The 22,723-nt window shown below is 38.9% G+C and overlaps 1 protein-coding gene across 1 annotated transcript in view; it reads right to left on the minus strand.

Annotated features, from left to right (window-relative positions):
* The window catches only part of LOC119234180 (cilia- and flagella-associated protein 58-like), a 100,997-nt gene that overhangs the window by 60,846 nt on the left and 17,428 nt on the right, over positions 1–22,723 (minus strand). Inside the window, exons 8-11 of the mRNA XM_054690399.1 lie at positions 18,524–18,606; positions 14,433–14,624; positions 8,241–8,330; positions 6,470–6,537 (exon numbers count right to left, since the gene is read on the minus strand). Of these exons, the coding sequence (XP_054546374.1) occupies positions 6,470–6,537; positions 8,241–8,330; positions 14,433–14,624; positions 18,524–18,606 (433 nt within the window). The remainder of the gene's footprint in view (positions 1–6,469; positions 6,538–8,240; positions 8,331–14,432; positions 14,625–18,523; positions 18,607–22,723) is intronic.

The following is a 22,723-nucleotide window of genomic DNA, read 5'->3' on the forward strand; positions in this document are numbered from 1 at the left end:
TGAAGGAGGAGCTGAAAATTGATTATACAAGAAGCAAAGAAGAACACCAAACTTCCACGACGAAAGGAAAAATACAGCAAGACACATAATAGTAAAAGCTCCCAAGAATCCAGGACAAGGAAAAAATAATGAAGCTGGCAAGAGGGAAGAAACAGATAACATTCAAAGGGAAAGCCAATCAGGCTGACATCAGACTTCTCCGAAGAAACACTACTGGGCAAGGAGAGAGTGAGGGACATAGTCAACAGACTCCAAGAAAAACAGATGCCAACCAAGAATACTCTATCCCGCAAAGCTCTCCTTCCTCTTTGAAGAAAGAATATGGACTTTCCCAGACAAACAGAAACTCCGGAATTTCATTGCAACTAAACCCCCCACTCCAAAAAATACTACAAGGAGTCCTAAAGCCAGAACCTCAGAGGGACGAATAACAATGAAAGAAGGCCAAAAAAAAAAAAATAATTATAAAAGAATAAAATAAATAAAATCAAAGGAAAGACAAACACAATGGCAAATACAGATGTTAACATATCAATATTAACTCTAAATGTAAATGGACTAAACTCTTCAATAAAAAGACACAGAGTTGCAGCCTGGATTAAGAAACAAACCCAACCTTTTTGCTGTCTCCAGGAAACACATTTAGCTACAAAAGATAAAAATAGGCTCAAAGTTAAAGGATGGAAAACAATCCTACAAGCAATGGACCAAAAAAGAAAGCAGGAACAGCTATACTTATATCAGATAAAACAGATTTCAAACTCAAAAAGATAAAAAGAGACCCAATGGTCACTACATTATGATCAAGGGGACAATACTTCAAGAAGAAATAACACTCATTAACATATACTCACCAAACGAAGGAGCACCAAAATATATCAGACAACTGTTGTCCTCTCTGAAAACAGACATCAGAGAAAACACATACGTAGTGGGAGACTTCAACACACCACTATCAACAATGGATAGATCAACAAGACAAAAAATAAGTAAAGAAACCAAACCTCTAAATAAGGACCTAGAGCAATTGGGCTTAACAGACATCTATAGAACACTAAACCCCAAAAAAACGGAGTACACATTTTTCTCAAGCGCACACGGATCATTCTCCAGGATCGATCACATACTGGGGCACAAGACAAACATCAACAGATACACCAAGATTGAAATCATATCAACCATCTTTCTGACCATGAAGGCATCAAACTGGAAATAAACCATAAAAAGAAGGCAAGGAACTTTCCTACCTCATGGAGATTAAAAACCACACTACTGGAAGACCACTGGACTAATGAGGAGATCAAAGAAGAAATTAAAAAATTTTTTGAATTGAACGACAAGGAGGACACCAATATCCTAAATGTATGGGATGCAGCAAAAGCAGTAATAAGAGGAAAATATATAGCAATAGAAGCTCACATCAAGAAACAAGAAAGAAGTCAAAGAAACAACCTAATCTCGAAGCTCAAAGATCTAGAAAAAGAACAACAAAAAAACCCCAAACCAGTAGAAGAAAAAAAATAATAAAAACCAAAGCAGAAATAAATGAAATTGAAACTAAAAAAACAATCCAAAGATTAATGAAACCAAGAGCTGGTTCTTGAAAAAATCAATAAAATAGACAAACCCCTAGCCAGGCTCACAAAGAAAAAAGGGAGAAAGCACAAATACACAGGATCATCAATGAAAGAGGAGAAATCACAACGGACACAGCAGAAATCAAAAGAATAATCAGTAACTACTATGAACAGTTATATGGAAACAAGTTCAACAATCTAGAGGAGATGGACAAATTCCTACAACTCTACAATCACCCAAAGCTAGATAAAGAAGAAACAGAACACCTAAACAGACCAATTACAATTAGCGAAATTGAAATGGTAATCAAAAACCTCCCCAAAAACAAAAGCCCAGGACCTGATGGATTTACAAATGAATTCTACCAAACATTCAGAGACGAATTAGTGCCTATCCTTCACAAACTCTTCCAAAAAATTGAGAAGGAAGGGACAATACCAAACACGTTCTATGAAGCCAACATTACACTAATACCAAAACCGAACAAGGACAACACAAAAAGGAAAACTACAGGCCAATCTCCCTAATGAACACTGATGCAAAAATCCTCAATAAAATTTTAGCCATCAGAATCCAACAATGTATCCATAAGATAATTCACCACAACCAAGTAGGATTCATTCCAGGGCACAAGGATGGTTTAACATCCGAAAATCAATCAACGTTATCCAACACATCAACAAAAAGAAATATAAAAACCATATGATAATATCAATAGATGCTGAGAAAGCTTTCGACAAAGTGCAACACCCATTCATGATAAAAGCCCTTGAAATTCTTGGGATACAAGGAACATACCTTAACATCATAAAGGCCATCTATGACAAGCCAATAGCCAGTATCATTCTCAATGGTGAAAAGCTGAAAGCAATTCCATTAAGATCTGGAACAAGACAAGGATGTCCACTCTCACCACTGCTTTTCAATATAATACTGGAAGTCCTAGCCAGAGCAATAAGACAAGAGAAAGACATCCAAGGAATCCAAATAGGAAAAGAAGAAGTCAAACTATCACTATTTGCAGACGATATGATATTATACATAGAGAACCCCAAAAACTCCACAGAAAAGCTAATTCAACTCATCAATCAGTTCAGTAAAGTGGCAGGATACAAAATCAACACGCAAAAGTCAGTAGCCTTCCTATACACAAACAATAAATCTGAAGAAGAAGAAATCAAAAAAAACCATCCTTTCGTTATTGAAACAAAAAAAATCAAATATTTGGAATAAACCTAACAAAAGAGGTAAAGGACCTATACAAAGAAAACTATAAAACACTGTTAAAAGAAATAGAAGAAGACACAAAGAAATGGAAAGACATCCCCTGCTCATGGATTGGAAGAATAAACATTATTAAAATGGCCATCCTTCCGAAAGCAATATACAGATTCAATGCTATTCCAATCAAAATTTCAATGTCATTCTTCAAAGAAATAGAACAATTATTGATGAAATTCATATGGAATCACAAAAAACCCCGAATAGCCAAAGCTCTCCTGAAAAAAAAAGAAGGGAATGGAGGCATCACACGCCCAGACTTCAAACTATACTACAAAGCCATAATCATCAAAACTGCATGGTATTGGAACAAGAACAGACATACAGACCAATGGAATCGAATAGAAAATCCAGAAATAAACCCACAGATTTATGGTCAACTAATCTTTGACAAAGGAGCAAAGACTATGCATTGGAGCAAAGAAAGTTTGTTCAATAAATGGTGCTGGGAAAACTGGGTCGCTACATGCAAAAGAATGAAGCTTGACCACTACCTCACACCATACACAAAAATCAACTCAAAATGGATTAAAGAATTAGACATAAGACCTGAAACCATAAAATATATAGAAGGAAATATAGGCGAAACACTACGGGATTTGCACATCAAAGACATCTTTACAGACACATCACCCAAAGCAGTGATAGTGAAGGCGAAGATAAACAGCTGGGACTACATCAAATTAAAGAGCTTCTGCACAGCAAAAGAGACAATAACAAAAACAAAGAGAAACCCCACCAACTGGGAGAACATTTTTGCACACAACACTAATGATAAAGGACTGATCACAAAAATCTGCAAAGAGCTGATGAGACTCAACAACAACAAAGAAAATAATCCAGTCAAAAAATGGGCAGAAGAGCTAAAAAGAAACTTCTCTGAAGAGGAAATGCAAATGGCCAACAGGCATATGAAAAAATGTTCAACATCACTTGTCATCAGGGAAATGCAAATCAAAACTACCATGAGATACCATCTTACACCAGTGAGAATGGCACATATTAAAAAAACTAGCAACAACAAAGTTGGCGAGGGTGTGGAGAAAAAGGAACTCTCCTGCACTGTTGGTGGAGTGCAAACTGGTCCAACCACTGTGGAAGCTGTGTGGAGATTTCTGGACCTACTAAACATAGAGCTTCCATATGATCTAGCAATTCCACTCCTAGGTATTTACCCAAAGGACACAGAAACATCAATTCCAAAGAACACCTGCACCCCTATGTTTATAGCAGCACTGTTTACAATAGCTAAGCTTTGGAAACAACCCAAATGCCCAAAAATAGATGACTGGATCAAGAAGATGTGGTACATATATACCATGGAATATTACTCAGCATTCAAAAAAGATAAACACATGCAATTTGCAGCAACATGGATGGCGCTGGAAGGGATCATGCTCAGCGAAATAAGCCAAAAAGAAAAAGAAAAATACCGGATGGTCTCACTCATAGCAGGAATCTAGAAAACTTAAATAAGGGACCAGGAAAATGAATAACTATAAAAAGTGAAAATCAAAATCAACAAAAAACTATGAACCAGAGACACTTTTAGGGGGGCAGGGGCGGGAGGGAAGGGATTGGGGTCAGAATGGGGGGGCTGCAATTGTATGGGGAATATAACAATAAAATTTATTATTTAATAAAAAAAAATTAACAATGATGTAAAATATAAAAAAAAAAAAATAATATTAAAAAGACATTAAAAAAATAGGGGCCTCCCCAGTGGCGCAGCAGTTGAGCACTGGGTTGTGAAGCTGCCCGCAGCCTCTGCAGCGCCGGTTCGATCCCCGGCCACTGGGCGAGGGTCCCACATGGTGCCCAGACCTCTCCTGCCACCCACTGCTCCCCTCAGCAATGTATTTCTTTAGTCTGCCTGCTCTACTCTCCCCTCTGGCTCTGGTGAATTCTCTCACCCTCCCATGCTTCTGACTGTACCCAGTGCTTGTATAAATAAATAAATAAATCTTTTTAAAAAAGACATTAAAAAAATAAAAATAAAAATAAATAAACTCCAACTTTCTAATCACTTCATAGGTTTCCCTGGCAACCAGTAGCTATCCTTAGGTGCTTTTCCCAAAGGTCATCTCATTAACATAACAATAGACACATTTATCACTCTCAATTCTTAGGAAATTACAAGTGTTTTCTGAGCACTGTATGTCAGGAGCTATGGGTGAAGACCAAAAATATAGGAGAAATATGGTCATTCAAGGAAACAAATATATTTCCTATAAATCACAATTATCACAGTAGCATTTTTTTGTAAATTCACAAAAAAATGTGTCCCCTGAAGATCATCTGTTTCTTAAAGTTTAAAGAAACTCAATTCTAAGGTCATCCCACCCTTGGTGGCATAGAAGGAGCTAATTCTCAACATTTTTGGTGATTTCCATAGTTATTAATCTTCCTATTTCTTGTCAAGTCAAACCCTAATGTACACATTTTCTCAATAATTATCTATTTCAATCAATTTTGAAATATGTGCAACTAGAGTTGTACAAAGTACTTACATATGCTTTTACTATGTTTCTATTATTAATTTCTGTCATTGACTTGATATGGAGAACAGGGGGAATGGCATAAGTTAAGATATATACAGACTTAGTGGTGAAAGGCTTGGTTGGTTGATTGGAGACCTGGTCATGGCAAAATTAGAGAATCAGAGGCAAGGAGGTATGAAGAATAGGCATAGAGATATATCTGAAATAAAAAGAAATCTCATTCCTTTTTCCATCTTTTTTTTGATTCGTATCATTCAAATCCTTAAGCATGACTGGTGACTAAAATGTTTAACTTAGGAATAAATGTGAAACCTAAGTAAGGCATCCAATCCTGCATCTTTTATTTGATTCTTTTTTAAGAGAAGCACTAAAATTTAGCCTTTCTGCATGGACATGACAACACCCTCTCTGGGGTTAGTGAAACAAACAGATTGAAAAGACTTTGAAGAGCATCATAAGCATTCAGAATATCAAGCAGCATATCAGAGAAAAAATTTCTTGTTCAATTACTTTGAGAGATGTTATAACAAGAATACTACTTTGTGTGGACAGAGGCTGCTCCCTCCAGAGGAAGGATGCAACCCATAATGTTTCTTTTCGGCGCCTCCAACTAACAGGGCCCATATTCCTATACATAACAGTACACAAAGTCACAAACATGCTTTAGTATTTTTGAAGCTGGGAGCATACAAACCATCATGATACCAGGAAGATCAAAGGTATCTCCATGCATGACAAAGAAAGAAAAAACAGGTATTGAAACCAAGGGAAAAGATAATTTACAGAGCAATTTCATTCTAAGTGTTGGTACTAAATTTGTTTTGATGGAAATCATTCAAACTGATGTCACATAGAAGTGGAAATCCTGAAAATGCATAAATTGTGTGAGGTGTTAAGAGCAAAACCTTTCGTCAGCAAAATGACCCCCGTTAAAAAAGGTATATCACAGGATGTGAGCCGGAGCTTCATTAATTGATTAGACTTTCCATACCTCAAACCAACTTGGATGAGATAAATCACATCCAAATATAGAAAGTTTTATTACAGTCAGAGAGTTGAAGCTCCTAACGTTTGTAAGCTCACTTCAGAGGAGCCCAGAAAATGCTTACCGTGCACTCTGAGGACACAGTCCCAGTTTATAACCTACTCCTACCTTTCCTTTTTCTGTTAAAACAACCTGCCAATAGAAATAAGAGTGAGATAAAAATCAATAACGCAAGCTGAAAATCTGCAGCATAGTCAAAACATCATATAGATAAGAAAGTAGGTCACTGAATTTGGAACCCTTTAACTTACATTTGATGAAATATCAGTACAATAAACTTCCCAAATAAGTTTTTCTGACTCAATGTCAATGGTCTGAATGCTGACAATGCCTTTACCTCCACAATGGGACTGAAAAACTTACAATGAAAAAGAAAACACCCACATGTCCAGGCATAGGAAATTTTAAGTTTTCCCTATTTTTCTCTCTCTTATTTTATCCTCTCCTAGGTTTAGCGAGGCATGTTTCTGTTTCTGTCTGGTTTTTGATACCATATTATGTTATACTATAGCACAGGGAATGTGATACTATCTACCTCCTGGGGCTATTGTGAGAATGGAGGTGAGAATAAATATTTGTGCCATCAAATAACTACCTGGCCTAAAGTAATTTAATCATTTAAGAAATATTAAGTCATATTGTATAATATCGGTATTTAACAAATCAATTTGATTTTTCTATGGGTCAAATTCTTCAGGAAAACAGTGATCCACAGGACAATTCTTTTTATTATAACACAAAAGGCTTATAATTTGCACATGTCCCCTTGAAGTCCCTCTCCAAGGTTCTGCCCTATTAAAAATGCTCTGCGTGAAACTTCAAATTAATATCAAAGAAATAGAAGTTTTATTCCATTATGAAGACACCTATTCAGTGAACAATAATTCTTTGATCACTTTTGCTTTTCTCACTAAGGCCTTGAAAGTACATTATTATTCCTTTCTAGGAATCTCTGTCTAGAGGAGCTTTACCTGATACTGTCGAGGAAAATAAACAGAGAGCTAAAACTTGCAGGAAGGAAAACATTGTGAAAGTATGCTTTCTGCCACATAAAATGTTTGGAAAGCAATTGCCAGTTTAGTATTTAGAATGAAAAAGAGAGGTCCTAAAATGAACCAAGTACATGAAATCAAAATGTTTGGCAGGTTTAATAATTAAGTAAGAATGGTTTTATCGTGTTTTTTAAAAGTTCTAGAAAGAATAAATATGGTGGCTCACAACTTAAAATGTCACTTCTGGTCCCTCTCAATTTATTTCAACAGTAAAATTTAGAATATGGCACAAGAAAAACCATGCCAATAGAAACTGCTGAAACCCTGTAGCCAATTATCTTACAGTTCATCACTCCTGCCCCTGTCCCCACAGCCTACTTTGGAGGGTTCTGTCGAGACCTGGCTTGGCCCATGACTTGCCAAGAGGTGGTAAAAGAATGTTAGGCAGGTTGAGAGTCATGGAAGTGTGTTTATGTCGTTGTGTTTCTCTGTTCCCATCCTTCCTTTCCCCATGAGAACAAGCATCCTAGAGGATGAGAAACAGCAGAACTGGACCTGACCCACAGTCCTGAGCCACGCCCAGCCAAGATCAGCTGATCCCCTAGCCTACTGCGGGGATGTTAGTGAGAAGCAGGAGCTCAGCTGGACAGGCCAGAGAAGGGGTGTGAGTGTGTGTTACACAGCATTGCTATGGTGAGTGTGGACTGTGACAAACACAAGAAAAAGGGTTTGGGATTAAGAAACATCCAGTTCTGACACTAAGGGGATTGTCTTTTTCTTCTGTGTAATTCCAAGTGAAATTAATAACATGAAAAGTAGGGCTTTCCATATTGTAGATTTCACCTTTCTTTCTCGAAACAGAAAGAACCAGAAGGCAAATCTCGATACCATGGTAGAAGAATAGATCATGCCACAGGTCATTCTCGGCTGAAACTGTCAAGGTTAAATCAGATAAAATTGTCTAGTACAGCAGCATATTTCGAATGAATTTAGGGGAAGGGGAGACACACAGTGGTAAATACATTATCAAAGAATTTAATATAAATATCTAAAAGCTGGACTTGACTAGTTCATTGAGAGATCTAATTATGCTTTCTAGCTATTCTTTTCAAAAAACCTGATTAATAAATAATATGAAAAGATAAAAATTGGGTGAGAACTGCCCTCAAGGAACATGTACATGGACAAGGCAGACACACGAGTAATGGTGACTTCACACGGATTTGCCCACCTGCCAAAGACCGGAAGCCAAGTCCCAAAGGGTCAGTGATCACGGTTAATAAATCTCCTTAGGGAACATGTAGTATTATTTGGTGCAGAAGAATGGCAAGGTTTTATGAACACTTTTTCTCTGTATTTTTGTCAGGATACTAAAGTGATACAAATTCATTTTAGTGGGCCTCCCAGGTGGCGCAGGTGGTTGAGCACCGCGCTGTGAGACTGTCCACAGCCTCTGCAGCGCGGGTTCGATCCCAGCTGGCCGACGAGAATCCCACATGGCAGGGCAGACCTCTCCTGCCGCGCCCGCTGCTCCCTCAGCAATGTATTTCGTCAATCTGCCTGTTCTGTTCCCCGCTCTGTCTCTGGTGAATCCTCTCACTCTCCTGAGCATCTGGCCTGTACCCCGGTTCTTGCATAACTAAATATTTTTTTAAAAATTCACTTTAGAAAACTACAAAAAGCACAAAAGGGAGAAATTTAAACAGGCTGTAGTCCTACCACCCAGAGATCACTATTAATGTGTTGGTGTATTTCCCTCCACTCTTTTTCCAATTTAAAATAATAACTTCTAAAAAGAGTACTCTTCTTCACTGTAGGTAAGTGAGCACACACACACACACACACACACACACACAAACTCACTTTGTTCCAGAGTAAGTCCACAGGAAATTCTCCCATCTCTACCTGTGCCAGGGACATCATCCATTCACACCCCCACTCCTTCTTCATCTCCAGAAATGTTTCCCCATCACACCTTGGTTCACCGAGCGACCATCAGAGCCAGCAGACCACATGTGGGTTTCTATTCCCTGTGCTTCTTATTTCTTATCTTTTCAGCTCTTTGAGAATTTTTCTTTCATTTTGTCCCCTCTACATTCTAAGAGACCTCATCAAGTATGCACCTCCATTTTCCAGGCTCCCCCTGTCCACCACATCCATTCTGTTTTTATTGTCTTCAATGGGAATTTTAAATCAGTGTTTATTCTGTTTGGACTCTGTTTATTTTGGGGTCTCTTTATAAGCATTCATTTATTTTAATTTTTTTAATTTTTTTTAGCTTTCCTTATTTTATCCATCTCTTCCTTTTTGTTTTGACTTTGTAATACCCCAGAGGTAAAGTCATCTTGAACATATAACCCAGATGATTGTCCTATATTCTGCTGGCATCACCCCATCTGTAATGATGACAATGACGAAAAGTTGAGAATGCCCTTTCTGAACGCTAGGAAACCGAGTATGTCATCTACTATGTCCAGGAATTCATCTCCCACTTGTTGTGGCTTCTATTTCTTGTCTCCCTGGCATTCTGGATTCCCAGTGAGTCCCTTGGCTCTTGCTCCTGCTACCCCTTCTCCAGGATGTGTGGCCTCACACCCTTCACCATCCCGCTCCTGCCCCCACAAAATATAATCCATCTCAGGGCTGATGAACAGACTGTCATTGAAGGTTTAAGGTACACAGCACAGGGAAGAACTTAAAATCAAATTTGGGGTACCTCTGCTCTTGGCAGTTCCTCCATCATTCCTGCCTCTAGGGAACTCCTCACTGGCTGGCTGTCCCCGAGATCCTAGCCTAGTGCCTTGGCAGGGGTGTTGCCTGTTCTCTCTCTGATCCCCATATTTCCAGCTCACCATGCTCCCTTCCCTTCCCAATATCTGTTCCTTTACCCTGACTTTGTTCACTCTGGTTTATCAGCCAGATACCAAGGCATTTTGCTCAGCAAAGATTCTTCTTCCTATTAGAAGAAACTAGGCACCAGGTTTTACATATTTACAACCTTTGAAGGAAGTCAAACCTTCTCTCTGCATTGTCTTCTATAAGGTTGAACCTCAGGAAATCAGTGAGAGTCAACTTTTACTTATAAAAAATGGCTTTCAGAGAGCTTGATCAAAATACCTACCATAGATGAATTTTCAGAGCTAGATTTTTACCCTGAGGCTCCCAGAGTCCAGCCTCTTTCTATGGGGAAAAAGCACATTTTCCCCATAGTCCCTATGAATCTGCTTTTTTCCCTAATTCACCCTTGAAGAAGTAGGATGGACTGTAATCTGAAGAACAGCACCATGGAGGGGTCTAGCACAAGTGGGGCTGGAATCCACTTGTAAATCTGCAGCTACAAATACAGTGACGTGTAGGGTCCAAGTTAGCTCCCAATCCCTAGTTTTTCTCCACTTCGGCATTCAGAGGCACCCAGGGCCTTCTGCCTTCTCCCTGTGGCCCTGTGCTCATGAGGCAGAAAGAAAACTGTAATTCCTGGCATACCCCCCTTCTGGGGATGATTGCCTCTGCCCATACACCCTAAATCCCCCTCCTCAGAATGCACTGTAAGACACTTCCCCATGGCCTGCCTGCTTGTTCTCCAGGTCTGCGGGACAGAACCACTGGGCAGAAATAGTTGGCAAGTCGAGGTGACACTTGGTCAGTTCCTGGGTCACACAGCCCCAAGGCAGGGAAGAGATGGCGGGAGAGCTCTGAGGCATCTCCAACTCTTCTCAGAGACTCTCTTTTCTGAAGCAAGTTCAAGGGTCTGTGAGTTGAGGTTCGGATGCATTTTCTCAATTCACCTCTGTAGGCTTTACAATTCCCACCCATTCCCTTTTCTTCCATTTTAGCATTAGCTTTCTGTCAGCTTTAGTGCTGGATGCTATTAAAACTTTCTATCTATGGCTACACCCTATTGGCATTTAACAAGAAGTTGAGAATGGCTATATTTAAATGCCATTTTAAGGAAAAGCTCTGTACCATTTATCAACAAATGTGTTAGTCTCTTTTTGAAATACTTACATAGCACTTGCTATGTGCCAGATTGTTCTAAATACTTACAAATATCACCTCATTTAATCCTCACAGTCACCCCATGACATATGCCTCCATCCTGCATACAGATGAATTTGCAGTAAAACCATACAAATTATCTTACATTCCATTTTTATCATAACTATGCTGTGAACACATTCCCCACTTAAAACATTTTTCAAGCACCTGATTTTAATGGCTACCTAATACTGTATCAAATAAATGTAGCAAAATTTATTTTGAAGAATAGTATTTTATAAAAAAAATGCATTTCTCATTTTTTCCATAGATTCAATTTTTACAAAAGAAATTACTGGGGTACAAGGATAAAACTAAAATGTTTACTCACTTTAGAAGTAGATAAAAATATCAATTTCCTGCCATCTTCCCCAACCCATATTATTCCTCAATTCCCTATAAATAGGAAAGAAATTTTATTTGTCCAAAGAGTGTATGTGTGGGGGAGGGGGGGTGGTGTGTGTGTGTGTGTGTATGTGTGTGTGTGTGTGTGTGTGTGTGTCAGACACAGTAAAGGAAGAAAGAAATATAGGGAGGGGGCCAAAAGATATACATGCCCTTAATCAAAAGTCCGGAGGTGAAACAAGTTGCTATAGTAACTGATATATGCTGTCAGGCATTAGGATAGAGACAGAAAAACTGCAGTTGATAAATAGTATTTTAAGAACTTATGCTTAAATTATTTAGGTGAGACATTATATAATCTTGTGAATTAAACATCAGAAATTGTGAAAAGCAGCTAACAGCAACACTAGGTACCAGTATCTCTCTTTTCCAAGGAAGAAGAGAAACATACAATCCCGTATTACAATCAGTGGCAGCATTCTTTGTGCCTCTCATCATCTTTCCATTTACACAGACACTTGTTGGGTGCCTGCTATTAATCAGAACTCTGGAAATAAAGACATGAATGAGATATAATCCTTGCTCCCCAGAGCTCACTGCAAAGTAAGGAGAACAAATCTGCAAATAAAAAAATCACACTTGAGGGTGATAAATGCCATTCCAGAGATAACAACTAATTCATAAAGGAGAAAGAAACCCCTCTGCCAAAGGGGTCAGAGCAGGTTTGACCTCAGAGATGAGCATTTGAGGTGATTCTGAAGGACGAATAGGACTCTACCACACAGAGAAGGGGAGCAAAGACTCTTTCCAGGGAGAACAGAGAGCCTGGACTCAGTCCCATAGGTGAGAGTACATCAATTATTGTGTCTTGAATGAGTCACAGATGGACACCAAAATGATGATTCACTCTACCCACGGGGTGAACAGGTAGGACACTAGCACCCCTGGGTGAGTCCCCTCCAGCCCCAAATAGTCTCATTCCTCTTCTTTCCACATGCCACATGCACATGATTTTCTACTCGTGCTGGGATGAGAAAACTTTTAAGAAGTGTAGGCTCAGGTTGCAAAGAGGCGACAGAGGTTTGCAAAGCCTGGAGTAATAATAAGGTCACATTGGAACTTTTTAACAGTTAGCTCCAGCAGTGTGACGGCAGCCAGGAGGAGAGAGAGGCTGATAACAAGGAAGGAGAAACAGGAGCCTGCAACAGCCTGTTTGCTCAGGTAGCTCACCGCCTCACCACACAGGGCCCTCTCTTAGAGGGATCATACTCCTACCCAGCTTGTCAGGCTTACCCACGTGACTTGTTTTGGCTGAGTAATATGAGTGGACAGGCCCTTGCCAGCAGAAGCTCTGAGATCATCAGAAGGTCCACTCTTCCCTCTGTAATTGGCCAGCACATCCCAACGGAGTCAGCCTGGAGTGAAGAGGTTGTGAAGCAGGGCTGCTGCTGACCTTCAAAGGCCATTAATGTGAGCAAAATTAAATAGATCTCTATGGTTATAAGCCACCGAGATTGTTACAGTTGAAGCTGACAGATACAGAGGTTAATGGGCTAACCCAAGCTAGCGAACAGGAGTGCCTGCACTGACAACTAGTCCTCTCAGAGTCAGTAAATCAATCAATTGAGATTCTTGGATGGTTACATGGGAAGAGAAATGGGCCTCATTCCAAGGGCTTCCCATCAGGGACAGGGGGATCACTTGGGCCTCTTAGACAAGGAAGACACGTGCTCCTCCAAATGTATATTCTGAAATATCTGCTCAGCATTTATTTTGTCTCAGTGGGAAGAAGCTGATTTCCTACTAGTTAAGGTGTTTCCTACTTTTTGTTTATATCTCAAATGCTAACTATCCCTTTCTCATCATCTTTGAGATTCCCCTCCAAAACAAAACAAAGATGCAAGAGCATTGGTAAACACAGGAGAACTTGCTGCTGGTTTCTCAGCCTCGTAACTGAAACTGCATTCACAGGCCTCCACCACACCCTGAAACCTCTGTTCTGTGCCATCTGCAATGCACTCAAGAGAGCACTGGTCTACCCATTTGTGCCTAATGTAGGCCATGTGCTAAAATAAGTAGTCAAAGTATAGTCCAAATCCCTGGGTCATCCTTAATAAGACTGCCTTCCTTTCTGAAGCAGTTCACAAGCAGCAGCACTGGTGTATTTCCACCACTGATGAGGTTTTAGGTTTACAATAGTTTTAAAATAAAAATGCTTTTGGGAGTTGTGACACATTAGCTGAGACCTATAGTCCCTCCCATCTTAATCTGAAGTCATCTAATCAAGCACTCGTCTCCTAACAATTAAAGTTGGAATCCTTGTGAGGGACAGAAGGTTCAGTGACAGATGGAGGGTGAGAAAGAAGGGCTGAGAGATGGGAAGGCCAACCTGGGGATCCTGCACAGTGGAGCCACAGGAAAGAGAGAGAGCAAGAAATTGAGAAAGGGGTTCTGAAAAGATCACCAAGTAAATGACTTGTCCATTTCACAACGTGGCCCAGGATCAACTCTGGGGCCATTTTTATTCCAACAACATTCCTCTAAAATCTTCATGTGGACCACAACTGAAATCTGAGAAGTCTTCCTCTTTGCAATGATGTGAGACAATCAGAAAAAAAGATGCCAGTCCCACCCACCGGTCCAGGAATGGCTTACCTTTTGGGTAAGATCACTGGCTTCATTAATGTACCGATCTCGCTCCTTTTCCAGTTGAAAGATGATCTTTCTTTGCTTCTGAGCCTCATCTTTGTAGTTCTGGATTTCTTCCTCCAGGTTCCTTTTGGCTTGCTCATGGAGCTTTACCAGGTCTATCTGTTTCTGGGTCGCATTGACCGCTTTAAGCATATTCTAAAAATAAGTACACTAGAGCTGTCACATTACTCAAAATGTTTAGGGATTTGGGGTTAAATTTACCCCTGGTCTCATCCCTAAAAATAATTTGATGCATACTTTTTAATGAATCAAAATAATTATTCTCTACTGCTTTGTAAGAGCTTATGTTAATTTTGCACAAAGCACTTAAACACAGATATAAATATACTAAGCAACCACACTATCCCTAAGAAGTGGCTATTGTATTGCACCCATTTTAGCATAGGAAACAGACTGAGAGGTAGCAGGAGAAGTTGCTTGCCTACAGGTTCATACAATAAGGGAGTAAGTGGGCCTCTCCAGTGGCGCAGCAGGTTGAACGCTGTGCTGTGAAGCAGTCTGCAGCCTCTGCAGCGCAGGTTCAATTCCTGCCCGGCTAGGTAGAAACCCACATGGTGTGGCAGACCTCTCCTGCCTTGCCCACTGCTCCCCTCAGCAGTGTATTCGATCAATATGCCTGTTTTGCTCACCACTCTGTCTCTGGTGAATTATCTCACCCTCCCACGCCTCTGACCTGTACCCCAATTCTTGTATAAATAAATAAAATCTTTTAAAAAAAAATAAGGGAGTTAGTGGCAGAGTCAGAATTTGAATCCAAGCTGGCTTACCCCAAAGTCCATGCTTTTTCAACCTCCATCTAGCCTTTACTTGTAAGGTTACAACAACTGAACCTAATTATGTAACATGGACTTTGACCAAAAAATAAAACAAAACCATCTTATTAAAAATTCAGATGCCTAGAATCAACATCTGATTCAACAATTTCATTCCTAGGTAGATACCCAAAAGAATTGGGTTCAACCCAATTCAACAAAACCTTGTTCAAAAAAAAATTTGTACTTGAACATTCACAGTAGCGCTATTCATAAGGGCCAAAAGTGGGAGCAACCCAAATGTCCATCAAGTGATGAAGAGATAAACAACCATTACAGTGAAATATTAGTCAGCCATAAAAAAGAAAGGAAGCCTTGATACATGCTACAACATGGTTAGAGCTTGAAAACATTATTCTCCAAGAAAGAGCCCAGATATAAAAGTTCACTTGTTATGCAATTCCAGTTATATAAAAAATGGTCAAATCCACAGAATCAGAAAACAGAATAGTAGTCATCAAGGGTGAAAGAAGGGAACTAGAAAGTGACAGGTACAGGACTTCCTTTCAGAGTGATGAGAATGTTCTGGAATAGATAGTAGTGACGGTGGCATGACATTGTGAACATACTAAATGTCACTAAAGGCATATATTGCTTCACGTATTTTACCACAATAAAAAAAAATTAACCCAGTTTTTTAAAAAACAAAAATGCATGTCTCAATTCCAAAGATTCTGATTTAGTAGATCTGGATGAGATCCAAGCATGTAGATATTTATTTATTTATTTGTTTGTTTGTTTGTTTATTTTTAAAGATTTATTTATTTATGCATACAAAGAACTGGGGTACAGGCCAGAGGTATAGGGGGGTGAGAGGATTCACAGAGTGGGGAGTAGAACAGGCAGATTGACTGAAACACACTGCTGAGGGAAGCAGCAGGCGAGGCATGAGAGGTCTGCTGTGCCATGTGGGTAGCTCCCTGGCCAGGGATCAAACTAGTGCTGCAGTGGCTGCAGCTAGCCTCATAGCTGTCTTAACCCCTTGCGCCACTAGGGAGGCTCTGTAGATATTTTTTAAATCCTGCACTGGTGGCTTCTTATACTGAAATAGAAATGGCAGAGGTTTGTGTTTGCTTCGGCAGCACATATACTAGAAATGGCAGAGGTTTGGGGAGTTAATAGCCGTGCAACTCTAGTGGCTATGACCAAGCAAAAGGGTCTCTTTTTCTCGTCACAGGTGAGTGGACCTGGTGGCCCTTCCCAGAAACTTTTGACACAGGGCCTTCAGATTTTTGCAACTCACGAACTTGGAAGCTGTTTGTGACAGTGTTTTTCTGCATATTGACTGGGAAACAGAACAACAATCTTAACTGAAAGAAAGGATGAGGTCTCAATAATAGAGAGAAAGGGTTTGCTGTGATTCCCCAGACCACCAGCCCAAGTTCCTATCAGTTCCTGAAGTCCAGCTATATCCTTGGGTTCCACAAGGTACCTTCCCAAATCTCTAATCAATACAGACCTGCAGCCAGGTCCGAAAGCCACTGGAATATAAACAGGTAAAAGGCACATTAAACCTTGCTTGGGTGATGGTGTAGAAAATAGAAAAGGTTGACTCTATTTTCAAGTACTGAATTAAACATTTGCTCTATAAAAGATAAAGTCACTTCAACATGACACTGAAAGAACCAAAACATATTAACAGTGCTGCCTGTCAAAACTGTGTCACTCATTTATTTGATGAAGGTGGCAGTTCACGTCAGAGGGAAAAGAATGTACTATCGCTAAAGGTTGAGCATTTTACCTGCAGAGGATTGGGCGCCATGTCAGGAACTAAGGACATAATGGTCAGGAAAGAAAAAAATATATAAACCCAGTCCTAAAGGAGGAGTTGACATTAGTCAAACCGAACAAATAAATGTATAATGCATGTTGGCCTACATGGCTTATCGTGGCAAGGAATCTATTAGTGAATGATTTACCAGTATACATAAAATATAAATGGAATAAATATTGTATGTGTTCAAGGGGGGGTGCAACTGTATGGGGAATATAACCAAAATGAAAATGCATACATTGTGCAAAGATGAAAAAAGCTGTAAGAATTATATAAAATAAAATATTTTTTAAAAATAAATAAATAAATATTGTACATGTTCAAAATAAATTTGAAAAATCTAAATCCAATGATATTGTTTACATGTACAAATTTGAAGAATAAAGGAACAGTTTCCAGGATTATGCAAACAAAAAAAATTCAATGATTTTCTTAAGGAGTGCTCAATGTTTAAAGATATTGAATCTCCTACTATCTCCTGAGAGTCCCTGAATAATCCACAGCAAGCTAATGGCCCATTTTGTTAACATCTGTTGAATTTGCAGAAACCTAGAAAAATAATGAAAGTCAGAGTGAATGAATCTGGGCTGTTTCTACTCTGACAGGTGAAGCTTCTAGGCCATCAGCCTGTTATGGAAGCAGCCTCCCCATTGGATGCCTGGATTGTAGTTTTTCCCTTCCTGGAGGAAATCCTTGAGCAGAAACATTTACCCTAAATCCTTGAAAGCAGTTTTCTCCTATGAATGACCTCGCATGGAAGGAATTCTCTGGAGGGGTCAGGGAGAGGCAGAAATGTTGGGGGGGCGGGTGGGTGGCATCCTGACTTAAATGGAGGACCTCTAGGCCTCAAGCTCCCCCCAAACCCTCCCTCAGTTTTGCACCACATTGAGCTTAATGACTAGAAAGGATAAGGGTTGGGGGAAAAAAAAACAAACCGAGAACAACCCTGAAAAGATGGAAGAAAGATTAGACTCTTTGTATCGCCAACCAGCCATGCCATGCACACACCTAACACTACCAAGTTAGATTTTTATTAATAGTCACTCTATTTTCTGATCACTTCTCCGCCTTTTGGCTAAGATCAAGTGTATTTTCTGGATTAGCAAAAGATGCATATTACAGGCATTAAATTCAGGAATTTGGATCAACTGTTTATGATGCTGAATAATACACTAGCCACAAAAAGAGAACACTCTGAAATCCCCTGCTAGTTGCTATGATAATTCTCCAAAGTCACTTTGTGCTCACAGATGATAATGCAGTTTCAATTGAGGGCCAGGGAATGGTGGACTGCAGACAGCAGCTTAGAGGAAAACCCAGCACTATTATTTATTCTAATCTGCTTTTGTTTGCCTCGGAGTTTTCCTTCCCTACACAACCAGTTATAGACAGATAGTATTGCACTAAAGAGAGACATCTTATTTACCATGTTACTGCAACAAACTCACCTTATTTAATATGTCTCTTTCTCTCAGAAGCTCATCCATTGCTTTCTTATCAAGTTCTGCTTGTTTCTTTGAAGTCTCCAGCTCTAAATAATCAGGGATAAAAATAATAATAAATAGTCAACCTAACAAAGAATCTGCCAGAGCGATACAAAAACTGCTTTGTATGATTGCCTGAAATTATAAAACTAGTGTTTATTGAGTGTCACATGATTTTCCTTATAACTCAGTGAGGCAGGTCTTCCTTTCCCACTAAAGAGATGAAAACTGAGGCTTAGCAAGTTTAAGTACAGGCCAGGGGTCTGCAGATAAGAGGTAACAGGGCTGAGATTGGAGGCCGGGTTCCTCTAATTCCAAAAAATCCTTGCTCTTTTTGAATCTTTTTTATTATACAAGTCATTAAAGATACAGAAAGAAATTAGAGGTACAAATTTTTAAAAAGGGAACAAAGTTTAAATCTTCCAAAATCTATTTAGGACTTTGACAAGTCCCTTTAAGACTTTTCAACATGCAAATGTGTATGTGTGACTACAAGTACAAATATATATATTCCTATACTTCTACATCAAAAGGGAATCAGACGGTACCTACAGTTTTATAGCTTGTTTTTATAACTAACAAACAAAATAACTTTCACTGTATAAAAATGGATAATGTACTTAGCCAATCCCCCATTTAACATTCAAGCTGTTTCCTTTTTCTTTTCCTTTTGTGCAATTATAAGCGATAATCCTGTGAAAATTCTTATTCATTTTTACCTGCAGAGGAGGAAATCCTGTATGAAAGGGGATTTTTTTTTTCAAAGACATTCCTCTCTATTGTCAAACTTCTCTCCAGAAAATTAATAGCATTTAAATCCACACCCAAACCACCCCAGGTATTATCCTTCACCTTGATCTTTGACAATCCAATATTTTTTAAACCAATACATCTGTATTTAATGTACATTGCTTTGATTAATAACAGAGCTGACTACTTTTTCATGTTTAATGATCATTTATTTGTATTTCTATTTTTTCAAATTGTCCACTTTTACCCTTTGCCCATTTTTCTCAATTGTTTATCCTTCTTGTGGATTTGTATGAGCTCCTTATATATAGTAAGGATACTGATCCTATGACAATATTTTGGTCAATAAGCCTTTATCTATACAGCCTATTATCTATACAGCTTTTATCTATACACCTATATTTAAAAAAAAGTTTTAATTTCATTAAATCTCTCAATCTTGGCTTCAGGTTTTCCCATTTGGTGTTAACACTTTTCCCCCAAAGGTAGCTTATTATTATGTCACCATTTTCTTAATAACCTATACTGCCCACTGATATGAAACAACACCTTGATTTTAAATGACAATTTTTTGTCTTTTGTGGTCTTTGCAATCTGTTCTATCGATCTGCTTTTTCAGACATTTTCTCAACACTACTTGACTCCTGAGGCTTATATAATACATTTAAACATCTGGAAAGGAAATGTTCCTTCATCACTCTTCTTTTACAGAATTTTATGGCTATTGTCTCATTTACTCTTCCAATGGCACTCTATACTCATTTTTCTTGTCCAAACAACATAACTCAGTAAAATTTTTGTGGGAAATATTACATGTATAGACTAATTTGGACAGACTTATATTTTTATTATATTGAGTTTTCTTATCCAGGAATTTGGCATATCTCTCCATTTTCCAGGTCTTCTGTCATACCCCTCTCAATGGAATTCTGTGATGTTATTTATACATAGACTTCACATTTATTTTAGTAGCTTTATTCATCAATATCATATTAGTTTAGTTGCTATTACAAAAGGGATATTGTGAAAGGGGATTTTTTCTATCCCATAGTCTACTTCTTTGTACAAAAAAAGATATTGATATCCATATATTTATTTTATAACCTGCCACTCTACTGAACTCTTCTTAGTTCTGGCATTTACCATTTTTTTTTTAATTTTTGTGGCAAGAAATCATAATAAAGGGAAGACTCCCTAGTGGCACAGGGGTTAAGGACAGCGCTATCAAGCTATCGGCAGCCTCTGCAGCACAAGTTCTATTCCTGGTCTGCCAGGGAGCAACCCCCATGGTGCAGAAGGCCTCTTCTCTCTCGCCTGCTGGTCCCCTCAGCAGTGTATTTCAGTAGATCTTCCTTTTCTGCTCCCCACTCACTCTGGTGAATCCTCTCACCCCGGCACCTCTGGCTTACACCCCAGTTCTTGTATGCATAAATAAATAAATCTTAAAAAAAGAAGAAATCATAACAAAGGGAGGACTGATGTTCCTGACAATTATATCCAATGCCATTCCTTGGTGGGCATATAAAAAAGGTCTCAAGGAGTAAATAAGAATGTTAACAATATCCAAAAACTAACAAGAAGATAAATTCTGATGACTTCAGTAAATAGGATTTAAGAATAAAGAAATCGTTTCAAGCAGCACTGTTTACAATAGCTAAGCTTTGGAAACAGCCCAAATGCCCAAAAGTAGATGACTGGATCAAGAAGATGTGGTACATATATACCATGGAATATTACTCAGCATTCAAAAAAGATAAACACATGCAATTTGCAGCAACATGGATGGCGCTGGAAGGGATCATGCTCAGCGAAATAAGCCAAAAAGAAAAAGAAAAATACCGGATGGTCTCACTCATAGCAGGAATCTAGAAAACTTAAATAAGGGACCAGGAAAATGAATATAAGAAAGTGAAAATCAAAATCAACAAAAAACTATGAACCAGAGACACTTTTTGGGGGGTGGGGGGCGGGAGGGGAAGGATTGGGGTCAGAATGGGGCGTTTGCAATTGTATGGGGGAATATAAAAATAAAATTTATTATTTAAAAAAAAAAAAGAAATCGTTTCAATGCTGAATGGATAAATATATTTTTAATACACTATATATGTATATATTATTTCTGTAAGTAATTTTTTTTAGCTAAGAACTATTTCAAGGAAAAATATAGGAACTTATTAAATATAGGGATGCTTTCAATGTTACTAAGCCAAATGCAAAGCAAGTGCTTACAGTAGTTCCATTTTTCCTCATCTATGTCATTGAAGACATCAGACTGTAGCTTCCACAAGACTAAGCATTATGAGACAGGGATCTCTGTGCACCCAATGGCTAGCATAGCGCCAGCACATAGTAGTCACACAAATCATTGAATGAATAAATGTATGAATGAATGAATGAATGAATGGAGAAACTATTGAACTAAGCCTTAACTGCACCTCAATAAAAAAATTATTTCCTGGGCCTCCCCTGGTGATGCAGGCAGTTGAGTGCAGCACTGTGAAGCTGTCTGCAGCCTCAGCAGCACGGGTTTGATCCTGGCCACCCAGGGAGACACCCACAGGGCATGGAAAACCTCTCCTGTCTCGCCCGCTGCTCCCCTCAGCAGTGTATTTCATCAATCTGCCTGTTCTGTTCCCTGCTCTGTCTCTGGTGAATCCTCTCACCCTCCCGAACCTCTGGCCTATACCATAGTTCTTGTATAAATAAATAAATCTTTAAAAAAAATTATTTCCTAGTGTCTTAGGAGGAAAAATATCCGCACTTCCCAATGATTTACCATAACAAATATTCTTAATAATCTTATCTATACATTTAGATTTTTCCCTCACCTTAAGTAGACAATGCATGTTTTCATGCAGTCATATCTGTTATCTCATTCTGTGACTTATTAATTCACAGCAGCCCCTATGAAGCCAGTGAGGTGTTCCTGCCTCACATATTCCACTGCAGGCAGAATGCAAACCCAGATTACCTGTCTCCAGTACAGAGCTGCTTCTGCCACACCAAATTTGACAAGCATACTCTATTTTTAAGTACATTCTTTTTCAGACCAAGATAGTATCCTATCCTATTCCTTACTTAACAGCAACATAGCTGACTAATAATAGATGACATTTAGTAAGGGTTCAGCTATGTGCCAGACACATGCATTGTCAAGCCCTTTGTCCACAAGTGCTTTGTGTAGTCCTCGCCCCACAACTGTATGTGAGAGTGGCAGGATCTACAACCGGATCTGACTCCAGAGTTTATATCCTTAATGATTTTTCTGCATAAGATGGCCTTCCATGGCACTTAAGTTTTTTCTCCACAGGTCAATGTTATTATAGCTGGCTGAAACAAGAATTCACTATATAGTAAGTACTAACAGAAGAAAGAAATCAGAAGCCATATTATTTTTGCCCGACTGATTCTTTG

This window comes from Talpa occidentalis, unplaced genomic scaffold (assembly GCF_014898055.3).
Source record: "Talpa occidentalis isolate TD23 unplaced genomic scaffold, MPIMG_talOcc4v2.1 talOcc4.8, whole genome shotgun sequence".
NCBI lineage: Eukaryota > Metazoa > Chordata > Mammalia > Eulipotyphla > Talpidae > Talpa > Talpa occidentalis.